Here is a 16,394-nt window from a genome sequence, read left to right on the forward strand (position 1 = left end):
ACGTAAATTTTTACATAAAATGTATATTTATGAGTATAAATGATGAAAGTAATATTAGTTTTAAAATTGATGCATTATGATAATAATATAAGAAAATGAACAACAGTGATTTGAAGTAACAGTTACTATTTGAAGACTTAAGTTTGCGCTGATTGAAAATATCAGATATATATCAAAATATCCAATATTTTCGAACCGTGATTATTTTCAAGTTATATTTAAATTAAAATGCCATGGAGCAAGATTAAGAGGTCTGTTCAAATATAAAATAATAGGTAAAACAAAATATAAGTTTATAAGTTCTTGCCATCATTTCTTTTTTATTTTTGCAATCATGTTTTAATATGTGTTACAATCTTTTCAATAGACTACAGAACTGGATCAGAATTGTCTTGCTGAACTAGCAGTTTATCATAGAAGGTCCATGAGGTCCCTTGAATTTTCCATTCAACGGGTATTTAGATTTTACCATATCATTTTTCTTTAATATATTTAGTGCTATAATATAACATTTTATGCATACTTCTAATTTTTATTCCTACAGAATAATTTTGATTATTTGCATGCATCATATCTGTTATTGGAGTCCAAAAAAGAAAGCGGAAAGTCATTATCACTTTTGCAACAAAGTAATATTTTGAGAGAACAAAATGTAAGTATGATTAAGCTTACTACCAAACGGCACGACCTTGAGGGTCACGGATTAAGATAAAATCCTAGATATAGGTAAATTCCCATCAGGTATGAGCCCAGGTAAAGCGGTTTGACTGCATAGGCCCTAGTTCGGCAGCAACGGGGATCTGAAGTTGCTAATTTGAACCAAGAATTGCAATGGAATTTCTTTCAGAATTACCATTTTTACCCCTTTTTCTGCTCTTGTACTGTAGTATGAGCCATTTGGTGCACTTACCTTGGAATTAAGTTGAATACTAATTTTTAATAAGTTTTTCTGAAATTTATATTGAACACTACTTTTACTTTCAATAATTTGAATGCCAAAATAAAATAATTACAGAATATTTATCGTTTGCAAATAAAATTAATTATTTTCGTTTTATATTAATTCTTTGCTAGTTAAAGTATTTATCTTTTGCTAATGAAAGCATTTATTTCAACTGAATGTTTATTGTCTGATATCAAAGATATTCCACAATGATAAGCAAAAAATATGGGAAAGGAGAAAAAGCTCTGATTTATTGCGCATAACACATAAAAAATAAAATTACAAGAGCTTTTCGACTTTTTCAAGTAATTTAAATAATGCCCATAAATACATAGGTGTTCTCCCTTCCACTTGTTGTACTAACAGAAGATGCCAAATGCATTGGGACATCGAATATAGTGTCGAAGTCTGAAATTCCAATGGAATGCATTGCATTTCTGGGGCCAAGCTAGCAACTTTGGACCCTCATTGCAGCCAAACAAGGGCCTATGCAGTCAAACCGCTTCACCTAGGCACATATCTAGTGGGAATGGACCTCTATCTAGAATTTTGTCCAAATCCGTGACCCTCAAGGTCGTGCCGTTTGGTCGTTAGTAACAACTGTTATAGTATTTGACACTTGAATAGTTTTAAATTGTGTATTTTAGTTTTAATTGCATTTCATCTTTTGATAATTTTGTTACTTAAATACTTTTTATATAAATTATTGTATTTACTTTACTTAAGTGAACCTGTCCAACATAAAAAATAAAAAAAAAAACGATATATAGATCAGTTGATATAATAAGTTGATACAATATTGTCTTTGGAAACTGGTTGAAAATAATTATTTTAGGTTAGAACTTTTCACACATCTCTTCGGGTTTCTCTTTCAACTGTTACTTTTTCCCTTTAGTTGTTTAAAAATCATTTTAAAAAAAGGTTGATGTTATATCTCCTGCTTCCATCCCTCCTTTTTATTGTTAAGAAAATATTTTATGTTTCAAAATTTTTTAATTTCAGAAAAGGTTTGTGAAATAAGTAAATTACTCTTCTGTCCATTTCAATACTTTTACATAAGCATAGATTTTTTTTTTATAGTGAGATTTAAATTGTAAAGCTTAGTAGATGAATATATTATGTGATATTAGGGTGAAATTTGAGAAAATCAGCCCAAAAGTTTTTATTTTGCTCTTTAGTTTTTACATTGTACCAATAGTCTTTCCTCTACTATTTCATAATGTTTTTGGTGTACCCCACCGGTTGCCTCTTTAATCGCTTCTTTGGTTGTGACTTTACTTATTATTTTGATGATTGCGTGTAGAGAATTTTCAGGCAGGGAACACTCTCTCAAGAGATGACGAACATTCTTGGTTAAGCATTAAAACCCATTTATTAAGAACTGGTAAATGCTAAAATGTTAAGAACAAATTAAATAGTAAACGCGAACATAACTAATCAACCAGCCACTCTGCACAAGCGCAGGGACACGACACAAGCTAACACGCACAGAGAGGAACTGCTACTGACACATCAATGGCAGCTGTTTTTCTGCCGCATTGTTGACCTAACAAATTTTGTCTAACTCCCGCAAGGAAGGTAAACACTAAGTTTAGCAGATGCCTTCTGTTTCACATTACTGTAGCTATCAAGTGAATGAAATGTCAGAATTCAAGTTGTATGGCTAAATCATTTTATTTATAATTATCCTATAATTAACAACTGTAAAACAAACTATAACATGAGTAAAATGTATAAACAAATATGAGGAATTTCAACTCTCAAAAACATCCTTCATGTTCCAAAGGAACATCCTCCAAAAAAACACATTTGACACCCTAACTTGACTTATCCTAAAAATGTTTCAAAAATTTTAAGTCCCTAACTCTCATGGTGAAACTCTAAAAGCCATCCCCTAAGTGCAGGACGTCGCCACAACAGCGAACGATCCTCTCAAAAAATACGACTATCGTCAGTCGAAAATGAGAAACGTGAGCAGAAGAAGTGATCTCCTTCTCATTTCACCCTGCTTATATAATACAGCGCACTCTATGCACGTCACGCCGGATATGCCTACGTAAGAGCTCAGTCTGGATGCTTCCAGAACATTCGATTTGCCGCAGAGCTATCGGGAGATTACATCATCTCCGCTCGTGCTCTGACGTCACATCCTTCTTCCTGACGAAACACGTCGTTCGAAGTCGTTCTGATGTTTACAGGTTGATTCTCCCGTACGCGAATTGAAACAAGCGTCCTTTAAGGGACAAGATTAACTGCCTTTTCATTATTAAAGAAATACAAGTGAGTAAAAACATTTACACTTAGTTTTCACTTAGCTTTCAAATCGAATTGTTGAGAATATTTCTCAAATAGACATTTTTGGCTATCAATGCCCTCCCTTCTCGACAATTCATTTGATCTCACATATTCATTTAATTTCAAGCATTATCTGATTTAAATTTCCAAAAAATTCTCACTCTTCAAAATTTCTTTAAAAACAATTTATCACTCAAAAAAATTAGTAAATTTTTAAATCTAAATCTCACGTTAGTTAATTTTTATCATTTCAAAAATTCGTTAGTTTCAACACTTTGTAAAAACAAACACTTAATATTCTTCTTGAATTTAAGTAAAACAACATTTGCTCATCACAACAATAATATCACAAAACATAATTGTTAAAGTCCTATAGGAGTCCTAGAGGAAAAAAGTTCAACCATATTCTGTCCAAAAATTCTCAGTCACAATCGTATCTTCACAAAATGTCACTGATCTAAAAAAAAATCCCGCAGTTGACAAAAGCTCATGTTGGTGGACAGACATCAGATTTAATCTGAAAAATAACAATAAAAACCACAAGTAACTGTTCTAATATCAGCAATTTAACAACAATTGTATAATATGTATAATCATAATAAACAGTTTTGAATATAAGTTCAAGCTTCATTTTTGATCAAAAAAAATAAAAACAGAAGTATATAAGCTCATTTTTACATTAATTTAAGTTGACAATCCATACTAAAAAAAATTTAACAAAAACATAAAAAATGACTTTCTGCATGCGTTTTTCACAAATGACTGCTCATCATCGAAAAATGATTATCAAAAAATTACAAACACTTTCTACAATAGATTAATCACTTGAATTGAAAAAAATTTCTTGGAAAAATTTTAAGTCGTTTTGGGTTAGTGGCTTCGTGAAAATATCTGACAAGTTAGATTTACTTTCTACATATGAAACAGTAAAAATATCTTTAGCAATCAAGTCACGAATAAAAAATAATTTCACATCAATATGTTTACTCCTGTGATTTTCAATTGGTGATTTTACAAAATCCAAAGAAGCTTGATTGTCTACATAAATAATTGCTTTTATTTTTATGAACTTTAAAAGTTTATTTTTCAAACATTCTTCCAGAATTCTGTCAAACCACAATGTTTCTTTTGCCGCTTCTGTCAATGCTATGAACTCCGATTCCATAGTTGATAAACTAACACTCCGTTCTTTAAAAGTTCTCCATTCAATAGGAGCTTTGTCTAACATAATTATTTGACCCCCCAAAGAAGTTCTGTCATCTTTATTTGATGCGAAGTCTGCATCTGAAAAAGCTACTATTTGGATTTTAATTTTAATTATAAATTTCGGGATTGATAAACATATCCAAACAATTTTAAAAGGCCATCCCAATGACGTTTCCCTGGGTTATTCTGAAATTGACTAAATAAATTTACAGTGTATGCTATGTCTGGTCGTGTTCTATTGGCTATAAATGCTAAACATCCTAACAAATTACGAAAAGGAAACTTAGTCATTTCAAACTTTTCATTTTCTGTCTTAGGACAGTCAGAATTAGAGTAAACAATGCCTTTACTAATTGGAAGAGAGGTAGATGGGAATTTGAATTTCTTAAAACGATTATACACTTCTTCTATATAGGAAGATTGATGTAGATACAATTCCTTTCCTATTAATTCAAATTCTACCCCTAACAATTTCTTTGTACTTCCCAATACCTTCAAATCAAAATGTTTACTTAAAGAATTAATTGCACTGTTTATATGACTTTCCTTTTTACCAAAAATCACAATATCATCAACATATACAAGCAATAGAACATTAGGATTAAAATATACACAGTTACATGATTCAAATTTCTTAAAACCAATTTGTGATAAAACTTGATCTAATTCATAAAACCACAAGCGTCCACTCTGGTGTAACCCGTAAATAGCCTTATTTAATTTACAAAAATAATCTTCCTTTCCTTTTGTTACAAAACCGGGAGGCTGGCTCATATATATCAAGTCATCAATTGGTGCGTATAAGTAAGCGCTCTTTACATCGCACTGTATATTTAACCAATTTGCACATGTAATTAACAGAGAAAAGAAAAATCTAATTATTCCAAAATTACATACTGGGCTGTATGTCTCATCAAAATTTTGGTTTTTGATCTGATGCATGCCGTTTGCTACCAATCTGGCCTTATAAGATTTAACTACCCCTTTCTCATCTTTCTTTAAAGTGTAAACCCAGCGAGACCCTACTGGAACAACATTTTCCGGTAATTTTGCCAAATTCCAGACTTTTCGGCTATGCATAATTTCTAGCTCAGTCTCCATTGCTTTTTGCCATTCAGCACTTTCTTTTACCTTTAAAGATTGTTTGTAAGTCCTAGGGATTTGAATTTCTTTTTCTAGTCATAAATTCTTATTGTTTTTCTTTGAGCTTACAGACACATTATTTACTTGCCCCTCTGTTAGATCTTTTCCTTTAAAACTAAACTTATCTGGATCGTATTTTATATCTTTTAATTTACAATACTTTTCAATGTCATGTTTAGATCTTAACCTTTTCTTTTCCCCTTTCTCATAATAATATACATCATTTCTTGTGCTATCCGGTCTTTTCCCTACTTTTCTCACCCAAACTGCATCGCGTAGGTGTAAACCACTTTCGCTGTCAGAATCCTCAGATTGAGAACTCGTTTCACTTTCCCCGCTAGCAATCGAGCTTTCAGAATCGGTCGAATCTGAACCCTGCTGTTCATTTGCCGTTTCATTCTCGCTCAAGGTTGCAGGCGGAAGTGCCATGGGCCATGATAGAACTCGATTCTCCTCCTCGTTTGACTCATTTCGAAAGTCAGTTTGGAAAAAATAGTTTCCTTTGAATGACACATTTATTGATTCTATAATTTTGTTGCTGTCGGGCAGATAAATTCTATACCCTTTTCTATTAAACGCGTAACCTATGAGAACACCCTTTTGTGCTTTTAAATCCAATTTTTTTCTTAATTGTTTGGGCACACCAACAAACAATATTGTTCCGAAAGCGCAGATGCCTTATAGAGGGTTTTCTCCCCCCATAAAGTTCAAATGGGGTTTTAGTCTGATTGGCATGTAAAAACCCTATTCCAGGTGTACGTAAAATACTTCATTGCCTCTGGCCAAAAATTCTGAGGTAAACCACTCTCCTTTAAAATCACCCGCATACTATCGGCAATTGTTCTGTTAAAGTTTTCTGCCGTCCCATTCTGTTCAGGAGAATAGAAATTGGTTAATTCATGATGTATACCTTTCTCCTTAAAAAAATCATCTAACTCATGGTTTACGAACTCAGTTCCGTTGTCTGTCCTTACAGCCTTGACTTTCTTTCCCAAAAAATTTTCCGCTTTTATGATATGATTCATCAAAATTTCGGGTACTTGGCTTTTAAACTTTATAGGGTATAGAGAACTTCTTTTTGAAAAATCATCTATAACAGATAAATAATAACGTTCTCCATTTCTACCCTCAACATTGCAAGGCCCCCAAACATCACAAAAAAGCAAGTTCAACGGACTGTCTGACTTTGTATCCCCAATAGGTTTAAAACTCACTCTTCTGAATTTTCCTAATTTACAAGTGTCACAATTAATTTTAACATTTTTAAATTCTGGTAAACCATTAACAGCTTGTGAACTCCCTGTCTTTTGGATACATTCTGTATTTATATGTCCGAAACGTTTATGCCAGGTTTCAATATTTATATGATTGGACTCTAAAAAAGTATTTTCATTATCAGTATTACAAACAGGCAATTGGTTTGATTTTACAGAATCAACAATATATACACCATTTTCTAAATTTGCTTTAAAAATCAATTTACAAGTTTTATCTAGTACTTTCACGGAGCCACCACCCCCTTCAAATTTAGCACCTCCCAAATCAAATTTGGGTCCGGACAATATATTTCTCCCTAACCTCGGTGAATACATGACATTTTCTAAAACAACAGATCTATTTCCGAAACGAACTTTAATTTCCCCGCTGCCTTCAATGGGAAAAGTCTGTTTTTTGACTGCTACTGCCATTTGAACATCCGTTAAGGGAGAAAATGTCCTAAACCAGTTCCGGTTATGGGTATAATGATGACTGGCCGCCGTGTCAAAAATCCATGTCGATTCCTTTACCCCTACTTCATTTAAATTTGCCTCTGATAAGAAAAAGGATCTATACTCACATCTGTCAGTTGATGGAGATCTCCGCCGGTCCGTTGTATTTCTATATCTGGCTCCTCTCCGTCGACGATTCCTTCCTCGTTGGTTCGATCTTCCCCTAGAATTTCCATGTCCTATGGTGCTTCCTCTCTCGTTGACTGGACTTGGGGACTGGTTCGTCGTGGGATTTTGTTGTCTCAGCTCTGGGCAATCCTTCCTGAGATGTCCAATGCGGTCACATCTGTAACATCGTTGCCGATTTTGAACTGTCATCACCTCAAGCCGCTCCTTAGTTTTCGTCTTCAAAACCATGCAGTTCTCTCCAATCACAAGATCCACTACCAGTTTTTCGAACTTGAAATCCTGGTCACTCCTTGTAAGCATTGCTTGGACTAGATGATCATATTCTTTAGGCAAGTTCTGTAAAAGCTGGAAGCAGATACAGTCCTCAGGATATTCGGGATATGTAACCTTAATTCGATCAAACAATCGTTGTAAACGGGCCGCAAAAAGGGAAATATTTTCATTTCTTTCAGGTTTTGAATTTTGCAGTTCCAAGAACAGCTGCATCCAGGCGCATTTGTTATCTGGGTAGAAGAACAATTTCAACTTTTTCCATGATTCTCGAGGATCTTCACAATTTTCGATAATCTTCCTAAGTCGTTGCTCAATATTTAAGAAAATCATAGAAACTGCTGCTCTCCTCCGAACATGGTAATCTTTAATATCCGCTTTTGTGATTCCTCCCTCTTTGTTCTCGATCGGTTCTTCTTCCTCACCAATAACAATTTTCCAGCAGTTCCTGTCCATTAGCAGGAACTTGAGGTTTGTCGCCCATTCGACATAATTCGAATCATTCAATTCTTCAATTTTAACGGTTTGGGTGGACATAGTTCTTTACTGGGCAAAAATTTCGTATCGTTTTCAATTCATAAATTCTTTCATCTCTTTGCTTCGATGAGATCGCTCAAAAAATTAATTTCCAAATTTCTAATCGATATTTCATCCAACAACATTTCTTCTTCAAATTCACTTTCTTCAAGCTGACGGAATGTGAATAGGGAAGGGCAGTCTGGGCCCATAACCCTCTTGTTGACCTAACAAATTTTGTCTAACTCCCGCAAGGAAGGTAAACACTAAGTTTAGCAGATGCCTTCTGTTTCACATTACTGTAGCTATCAAGTGAATGAAATGTCAGAATTCAAGTTGTATGGCTAAATCATTTTATTTATAATTATCCTATAATTAACAACTGTAAAACAAACTATAACATGAGTAAAATGTATAAACAAATATGAGGAATTTCAACTCTCAAAAACATCCTTCATGTTCCAAAGGAACATCCTCCAAAAAAACACATTTGACACCCTAACTTGACTTATCCTAAAAATGTTTCAAAAATTTTAAGTCCCTAACTCTCATGGTGAAACTCTAAAAGCCATCCCCTAAGTGCAGGACGTCGCCACAACAGCGAACGATCCTCTCAAAAAATACGACTATCGTCAGTCGAAAATGAGAAACGTGAGCAGAAGTGATCTCCTTCTCATTTCACCCTGTTTATATAATACAGCGCACTCTATGCACGTCACGCCGGATATGCCTACGTAAGAGCTCAGTCTGGATGCTTCCAGAACATTCGATTTGCCGCGGAGCTATCGGGAGATTACATCATCTCCGCTCGTGCTCTGACGTCACATCCTTCTTCCTGACGAAACACGTCGTTCGAAGTCGTTCTGATGTTTACAGGTTGATTCTCCCGTACGCGAATTGAAACAAGCGTCCTTTAAGGGACAAGATTAACTGCCTTTTCATTATTAAAGAAATACAAGTGAGTAAAAACATTTACACTTAGTTTTCACTTAGCTTTCAAATGGAATTGTTGAGAATATTTCTCAAATAGACATTTTTGGCTATCACGCATTACTAAGTGGAAGTGAAAGTTAGTATTTCTGGTGGAAGTGAAAGTTTGTATTTCTTGGTGGAAGTGAAAGTTTGTTTTTTAGCAGAAAGTTAAAGTTTATATTGTTGGGTCCACCACATGTTGATTAAAAGGAGATAATTTATTTTTTCTGGTGTCATTTCACTCTGGTGTTATGGTTCCCTCCAAGTAACTTTTTTGGCTTGAGTAAGTTATGTGAACTAAAACTAAAAGCAATTTATTGGAAGGGCAAGGAAAAGGAAGTAATCTTCTTTATTTAAGAGTAACGTTAAAAGTTAACTGAAATAACATCTCCTCTTGTAGAAAATCTTAATTTTTTTTCAATAATGCCCATTTACAATTTCAGCCAAGCCAATAAAATTTGAGTTGACATTATAATTCATTTTCTTGTTACTATTTCACATTCTTCCTGGCTGTTAATTCATGCTTTTTGAGCACAATGAATACGCAATGTGACCAAAAGTATTATGACGCTTTCAAAAATTCAAATTTTTCCAAATTTTTCGATAAATAAGAGATTTATTGTTCTTTAACTTTTGTCACATAAAAGATGTGCTTCAGCTGTCATTTTCCAATAAAAATTATACCACCAATGCATATAAGGTACCAGCAATAAATTGAGAAAGAAAAATAGGTATTTGATCATCTTTCATCCTAAATAGCTATAATCGTAAACAGTGGTGTTCCCATAGGGTTCCATATACGCCATATACTCTCAAACATTTTTAGACATATAGCATATACCCTCATGCTTCATAAATTTTCATATTATGACATACTATGTATATGATCACATACGCAAATTGTGCGTAGTGGATTACTGAGAGTATACCCTCAGAAAAATTGATGGGAACATCACTGATCGTAAATAATAATCAGAATAAGCTATAAGTTTCAGAAATAAGTTCACGAACAATGTCGAATTGTTGAGAATAAAAATAAAATGCATGTTTTCAGTTATGTGTTCATTATATCTCATTTCCATTGTTTTGGAACATGTGGAAAGTTGTTCATATTTTTTTTCTAAAAGTTGAATGGTCGATTTATACACAAGTATTGATACAGTTGTCATTACTATAGGAAAATCAAGAAATATGATATTCGTGTTCTGTCGAAGTGTTTTTTCTTCTATTTTTCTTCTAAATCAGTTAAAAAATCATTTTTGAATCTAGTTTTGATCTGAATTTGGGTTGTGGAATTCTGTACAAATTATCATAATATTTGAAAGTATGTGCCATTATAACATATTTCCTTTTTTTTTCAGGACTCTAATCTGAGTTTAAGCATTGTCTTTGATACTTCACCTGTTATCAAGCGAGTTTCAATGGATAGTTTGACAAATTCAAAGCTTCTTGAATTGGGTAGTCCACAAAAAAATTCTTCAAACTTGTTGAATGACTCAAGGCTTGCTTCACCAGGCATTTCTGTTCCTAGAAAGAACTCTGACAAAGAAAATTTTGCTTTGCCCCAAATTCCTTCTAGAAGAAACAGTAAAATGTCTTCAACTAAATATAGTTCTGGTGAAATTCAAGGTAATTGTTATAAATGCTCAAAAAATTAAAAACCTTAAATAATTTAAATGAAACTTAGCACTATGTAAAGTGAAGAAATTTTTAATGGGTCTGCTCTATACATATTTTGTATAGAGACTATACAGAGTATGCTTTCTTTTTTCTTTCTTTCTTTTTTTTAGAAAATATCAAATGGGGGAAACTTTTCTGGGGCTTCCCAGAATAGGCTCAATAATAAGTTCTCCAATTCATTTTGTTAAAACATTTAGTTTAAAAGTCATGAAAATGAAATTTCTGCTAACAGACTTTGATTTAAAGTGTGATAAAGTGTTTATTTCATGAGTTAAGCATATTATTAGCTCAAAAGAGCAATTTCAAGCATGGGCATCTGGTGCATTAGTAAAGTAAGGGGTAAAGGAAACGCAGGAGAGGAGATGGCAGAGTTCAGGTGAGCGGTGTCCTTAAAGTTGATTTTTTTTTTTTTGAAAAAAGTGCCTATATTATTGGATTTTAGCTCCGTTGTTGAAAATGATCTTTTCAAAAATTGGGGCAGCTGGCCACAGTAGACTTCCTTCTTCCAAAGTTCCATTTAAATTTGTATTAAAATAGTAGCTCGAGAAGAATATAAAACACACTTGCAAGCAAATTTTTCTTTGTTTCAGCATATGAATTCACCAATATTAACATTTTTTGAATGATCAGTAATTTTGAACTTAGAAAAGTGAAGGGGCAAGACCTCTTTGCTTTTGAAAGTGAGGGGACAGTCTCCCTCCTTGCTCCCCCGTACGAGCTACCAATGATTTCTAGTGATAGTTGGTTCTTGTCACCTTTGTTTATGGTCAGGAATGATTTGTGTTAAAAAGGGCAAAGTCATGTGAAGTGTGAAATAAAGTGCATTATTGAAACTTTATTAAAAAAATATATTTAAGTGTTGTTTTCCAATTTTTAGTTAACCATACTCCAAAAGCTGTTGGAATGTCCGCTTCCCTGGATGCAAAAGTTGATTATATTGGTAGTTCTTCAGACACAACGTCTCTTTTAATTTCTGAAAAAAGGTAACTTTTTTTATAGCTAGCCTTTAACATTATAACCCCCACCCCTGCCAAATACACTCGGGGAAGGATTCAAGCACTTGTATGCATTTGGTTTTGCATTTTAGTGTAAAGTTATTTACTTTTTGGTGGGGTAGGGGTCTTACGTGTACATCAGCCTATTTCACAAATAATTGGATTATGTTTTTAGAGCAAAATCATTTGAATCCCCAACTGCTGTGACAACACCTCAAAGACGACCACCAAGGCATGGGGCAACGTCTTCTGCCAAGAAAGTTTTTGGAAGCATAGAAAAGGGATTGGATCGCGTTAAGAACTTGTTAACTCCTAAGAAACGAATGTATGGCTGTGGAATAGAAGGCCCCAAGAAAGTAAAAGTATGTTTGAATTTATTTCTCTTTGGTAACACTTCATTTCAATCTTTTACTATTGTACCAAAAATCTTTTTTTCATTTCCATGTAAATTTTATCTACCAAGGACTAGCTATGACTAATTTTGTTCACGACATCTATTTTTGTGTAGTCAAAGATCTATTTTGACTATCACCAAGATCATTTTAACTGTAATCTCAAAACATATGTGTTACATGGATATGTATCTTACATAATGCAAATACAATTAATCACTGAAAACTGAAATTTTCTATATAGAACATGTTATACAGCATTTTCTTGTGTGTGCACCTGCCTTTTTGGTTGCAATTGTATGTTTTAAAAGGGGTTCTTTAGTCTTTTTTATGGAAAATATGACTAAACCAGTTGGATGGGAAAACCCTAAAAACACTCTGCTTTTTTTATTCAGACCAGAACCCGAGCTATCCCTGATCCAACACTCCAGATCTATTTGTTTCACTTGGAGGGCTTTGTGGCTACAAGCAATTTTAACGTTTCCCAGTCACCATTAATGAAAACGGTGGATGTTCGACCGGCTAGGATCGAACCCTCCTGTCATAAGTCTGGTGCCTTACCAATCAGGGGTTGTCAAACCAATCAGGCCATTACCACCCTGGGTTGATTGTGCTCCTCCGGTTAGACTCTAGGGTGCCTCATTTTGCACTTTTTTTCCGGAGCAAAATGCAATACTTGCCAAAAGTGACCAATCCCATGGACATTACAGATAAAAATCTTTTTCGAATCAGATAATATCTTCTGTGAGAAGTATGGCCTCAAAATTTCAAAATTTGATCAAGAATTCTAAAATGGTCTAAATTTTTTAATACAGTTAGAAGGTCATATTTTTTCTTTGAAAGTTGTTAACCATGAAGAAATTTGATGCTCAAGGCTCAAAAGGTTAGTTAATATATCTTGGAGGGAGCAAAAATGCTTCCTTTAGGGCTTGAAATAGGCTTAAATTCCATAAAAAAAAGCAAATTTTTTTACATAAAAATTTTCATTCCTTCCTTGTTTGAATTATACGTGTTATCGGATTGCATTTCACTACAGCTTGATCTCCCCTATCTCCCAATATCTTTACTAGAGCAGCATACACATCCAGGGGTCTGGCCAGAAGATATTTGGGTCCGTTAACGGACCCTTCAAAAAAATACGATCAATCAAAACGGACCTTTCACAAAATCTCGATCAAACAAAACGGACCTTTCACAAAATCCCGATCAAACAAAACGTACCCTTCACAAAATTCTGATAAACAAGATCGGATCTGTCAAATTGTTAATTGAAAGAGCAAATCTGAAAGCAAAATAAAGCATATTTCTGTGTATAAACCGATAATTTTTGGAACCTTTTTTTAAGTCAAATTAGAGGGATCAGCTTATACAAAATCGGCTAATTTTGGAAAAAAAAAAAAAAACGGCACTCTTGGGATGCTCCTGCAAGCAATAAATAATTGCTACTGCCAAATAAATATAATGGTTGTTTGTTTTATCACAGCTAATTAGCAGCGGTGTTTTTGTAAACTTTTCTGAAAAGGCATTGGTAAGCACTTTTCTCCGCTCTGCTCTTGATTTAATAAACAATAATAATATATATCTGCGAAATGAACTTAGAACTGCAAAGGGATAGTAAGGGTGAGGAAAAAATATGATCGCTTCAGATAGTGTTACCAACTTCAAAATTATCACCACTTAGCGTCTGGCGTTGAACCTTTATAATGACTTGATTAGAAAATATTCTCATCATTTTGCCAGCTTGTCAATATTTGCGTTTTTACGGTGCGGTGCTATGTTTAATTGTTATTTTGGGAGAAAATTATATGGGTTTTGATTTTTCGATGCTGACAAGGATGATTAACTTTAAATAAACTCTTTTAATTACAGGTTTTTTTTTCTTTAGATGTCTACATTTTGAAAAATGCAATCTTTTAACATCCAATATGAGAATCATATTTTGTTCTTTTTTCAAGCTAACTTCGCTTTATTAGGATTCAAATAAATGAAAAGTCTCTTTATTTCTGTTAGAACTCTCATTTCAAGTTTTTAAAGCAAAATTCCATTTTCTGTTATGAGTCAAAAATTAAAATACTAAATAGATGGTTGATTTTATTTTATTTTTTGGGTCAACTGTGTCCACAGATATTAATGATATGTTTATCATAGGACTCTAAAATGCAATTTTAAAATAATTTTATCAAAAATATTTCTTTTACAAGCTGTTTTTATACTTTTGATGCCTTCACTTTGAGAATTGCGATCTCTTTGCATCCGCTATGGGAATCCGATTTTTCGAATTTTTAATGATTATTACGCTTTGTTAAGGCTCTTCTAAACCTCTCCATAAAATCTGACACGGCGAAATCACGAAATCTGTGGCAACACAGAGGGTGTATCTGGGAGGGTCTAACTCGACTTTTTTTGCACTGCTAATTGGTCAGATTTCATGATGGACAGCGTCAATCACTGAGTACGTGAATGGACAGCCATAAATCTAAGCTGTGCCCGTGGGTGCTGTCTTTGCGATCGGAGCTGCGAAGGATCCTGTTCCAAAACATGTTTCCCACCCGGCCCGTTTCCCCTCCATTAGTTAGTAAACATGTGTTTCCGTTTCAAAGTGTTTCTAGAGCTGACTGCTTACGATTTCCGAGAATTTGGTATTCAGCGAAAGGAATACCAGGGAAAGCTGTCTGAGTTGTCCACTCAAGTTCTCCCGCCAAAGGGTGACAGAAGAAAAGAAGAAAGAAGACCATGTGTCAGGAAATTAACATATTCTGCAAACTAGAAAATTCGCAAAATGCGTAGAAAATCGAATTGAGAAATGAAGGCAGAAATAAAAGAGAGAGAAGAAAAGTTATAACATAAATTCAAGTGCTTTATTAATCATCTAAATTTCAATATTGAACATGGTGCGCACAAATAATGAACAAAATTTTTAAAAATCGAATTTTCGAAACTACTGCACATATCACAATAAGTGATACTTGAGAATACATAGGAACATTCCAAGGTTTTTTTCCTTTTCAGTTACAAACAGGGGCGGAGAGTGGGAACAGGAATTAATGTTTCGAGGGGGAAGGGGGATGTATAACAGTCATTGAGATAAAAGACGCAATTTCAAGAACTATCACTAACAGAAACAAAAACATTATTATTCCACTATAAATATGGATGTTATTCTGACATTAGTCATTCACCCTGAATAAAATTTTTATCAATTCCACAATGCTACAAGTTAGAATTAAATTCCCGTTCCTTGAATTTATTTTTCCATATCAACTGAGGTATTTGACTGTACTCGGGTTTTCAACGCAACATTTCAGTCCGAAGAAAGGAGTAAGTAATAAAACTACCTAATAACATAACATAAAATCAAGTTACATTATATAAAGTGGAAACAATAGATCGCAGTCCGACGGAAAAAGTATTTCTACTTCTTTCATTCGATTTAAAACTGCTCAGGGTTTGAATTTTTTAATGCAGTAATGAAAATAATTGAGATCAATATCATTAAGTACAATAATGACACCTTGAGAATTAACATTACCCAAAACCGGTTAACTATGCACTGGAAAATTGTTAAAAGCCATTTTATAACTGCCGAGCACAGACCAGGCATTTAAAAAAAAAGGAAAAAGGTTCGCGTACATTCAAGGAGGATATAATAAAAATTCTAATTTTATCAACCCAGTACGTCGAAGGGAAACATGTTAGGAAATATTTTTTTAGCATTCCATTGAACAAAAGAACCTTTCAGTAATTCATGCATTAGAGACGAACAGATTAGCACTTTGGTTGAGTATCGAGTTCCAAGTTCCAATTATGTTTTAAGAAGAACCACCGACACACACGTGACGAATTTTGAACTCAGTGGTCAGTGGAAGAGTAGTATATACCTCCATGTCCACACACACACATACTCAAATAATAGTTTTAAAAACAAAATTCCAGCCGAAATTTAATTCCGCATTATTGAAAAGATTTGTTTCTGTCAGTAATTTGACAAATACGTTATTTTTTAAATTAAAAATAAACAAATACATAAAAGGTAGGGTTAATCAAATTGGAATTAAAACAAATTATATCAATCCATACTTCTAGT

General features: G+C 33.7%; 1 protein-coding gene across 1 annotated transcript in view; it reads left to right on the forward strand.

Moving 5' to 3' along the window:
* The window catches only part of LOC129216579 (maternal embryonic leucine zipper kinase-like), a 73,345-nt gene that overhangs the window by 31,005 nt on the left and 25,946 nt on the right, over positions 1-16,394 (forward strand). Inside the window, exons 10-15 of the mRNA XM_054850794.1 lie at positions 375-454; positions 545-652; positions 2,522-2,532; positions 10,619-10,872; positions 11,801-11,906; positions 12,094-12,280. Coding sequence (XP_054706769.1) covers positions 375-454; positions 545-652; positions 2,522-2,532; positions 10,619-10,872; positions 11,801-11,906; positions 12,094-12,280 — 746 coding nt within the window. The remainder of the gene's footprint in view (positions 1-374; positions 455-544; positions 653-2,521; positions 2,533-10,618; positions 10,873-11,800; positions 11,907-12,093; positions 12,281-16,394) is intronic.

The sequence above is a fragment of the Uloborus diversus genome, chromosome 2 (genome assembly GCF_026930045.1).
Source record: "Uloborus diversus isolate 005 chromosome 2, Udiv.v.3.1, whole genome shotgun sequence".
Taxonomy (NCBI): Eukaryota; Metazoa; Arthropoda; class Arachnida; order Araneae; family Uloboridae; genus Uloborus; species Uloborus diversus.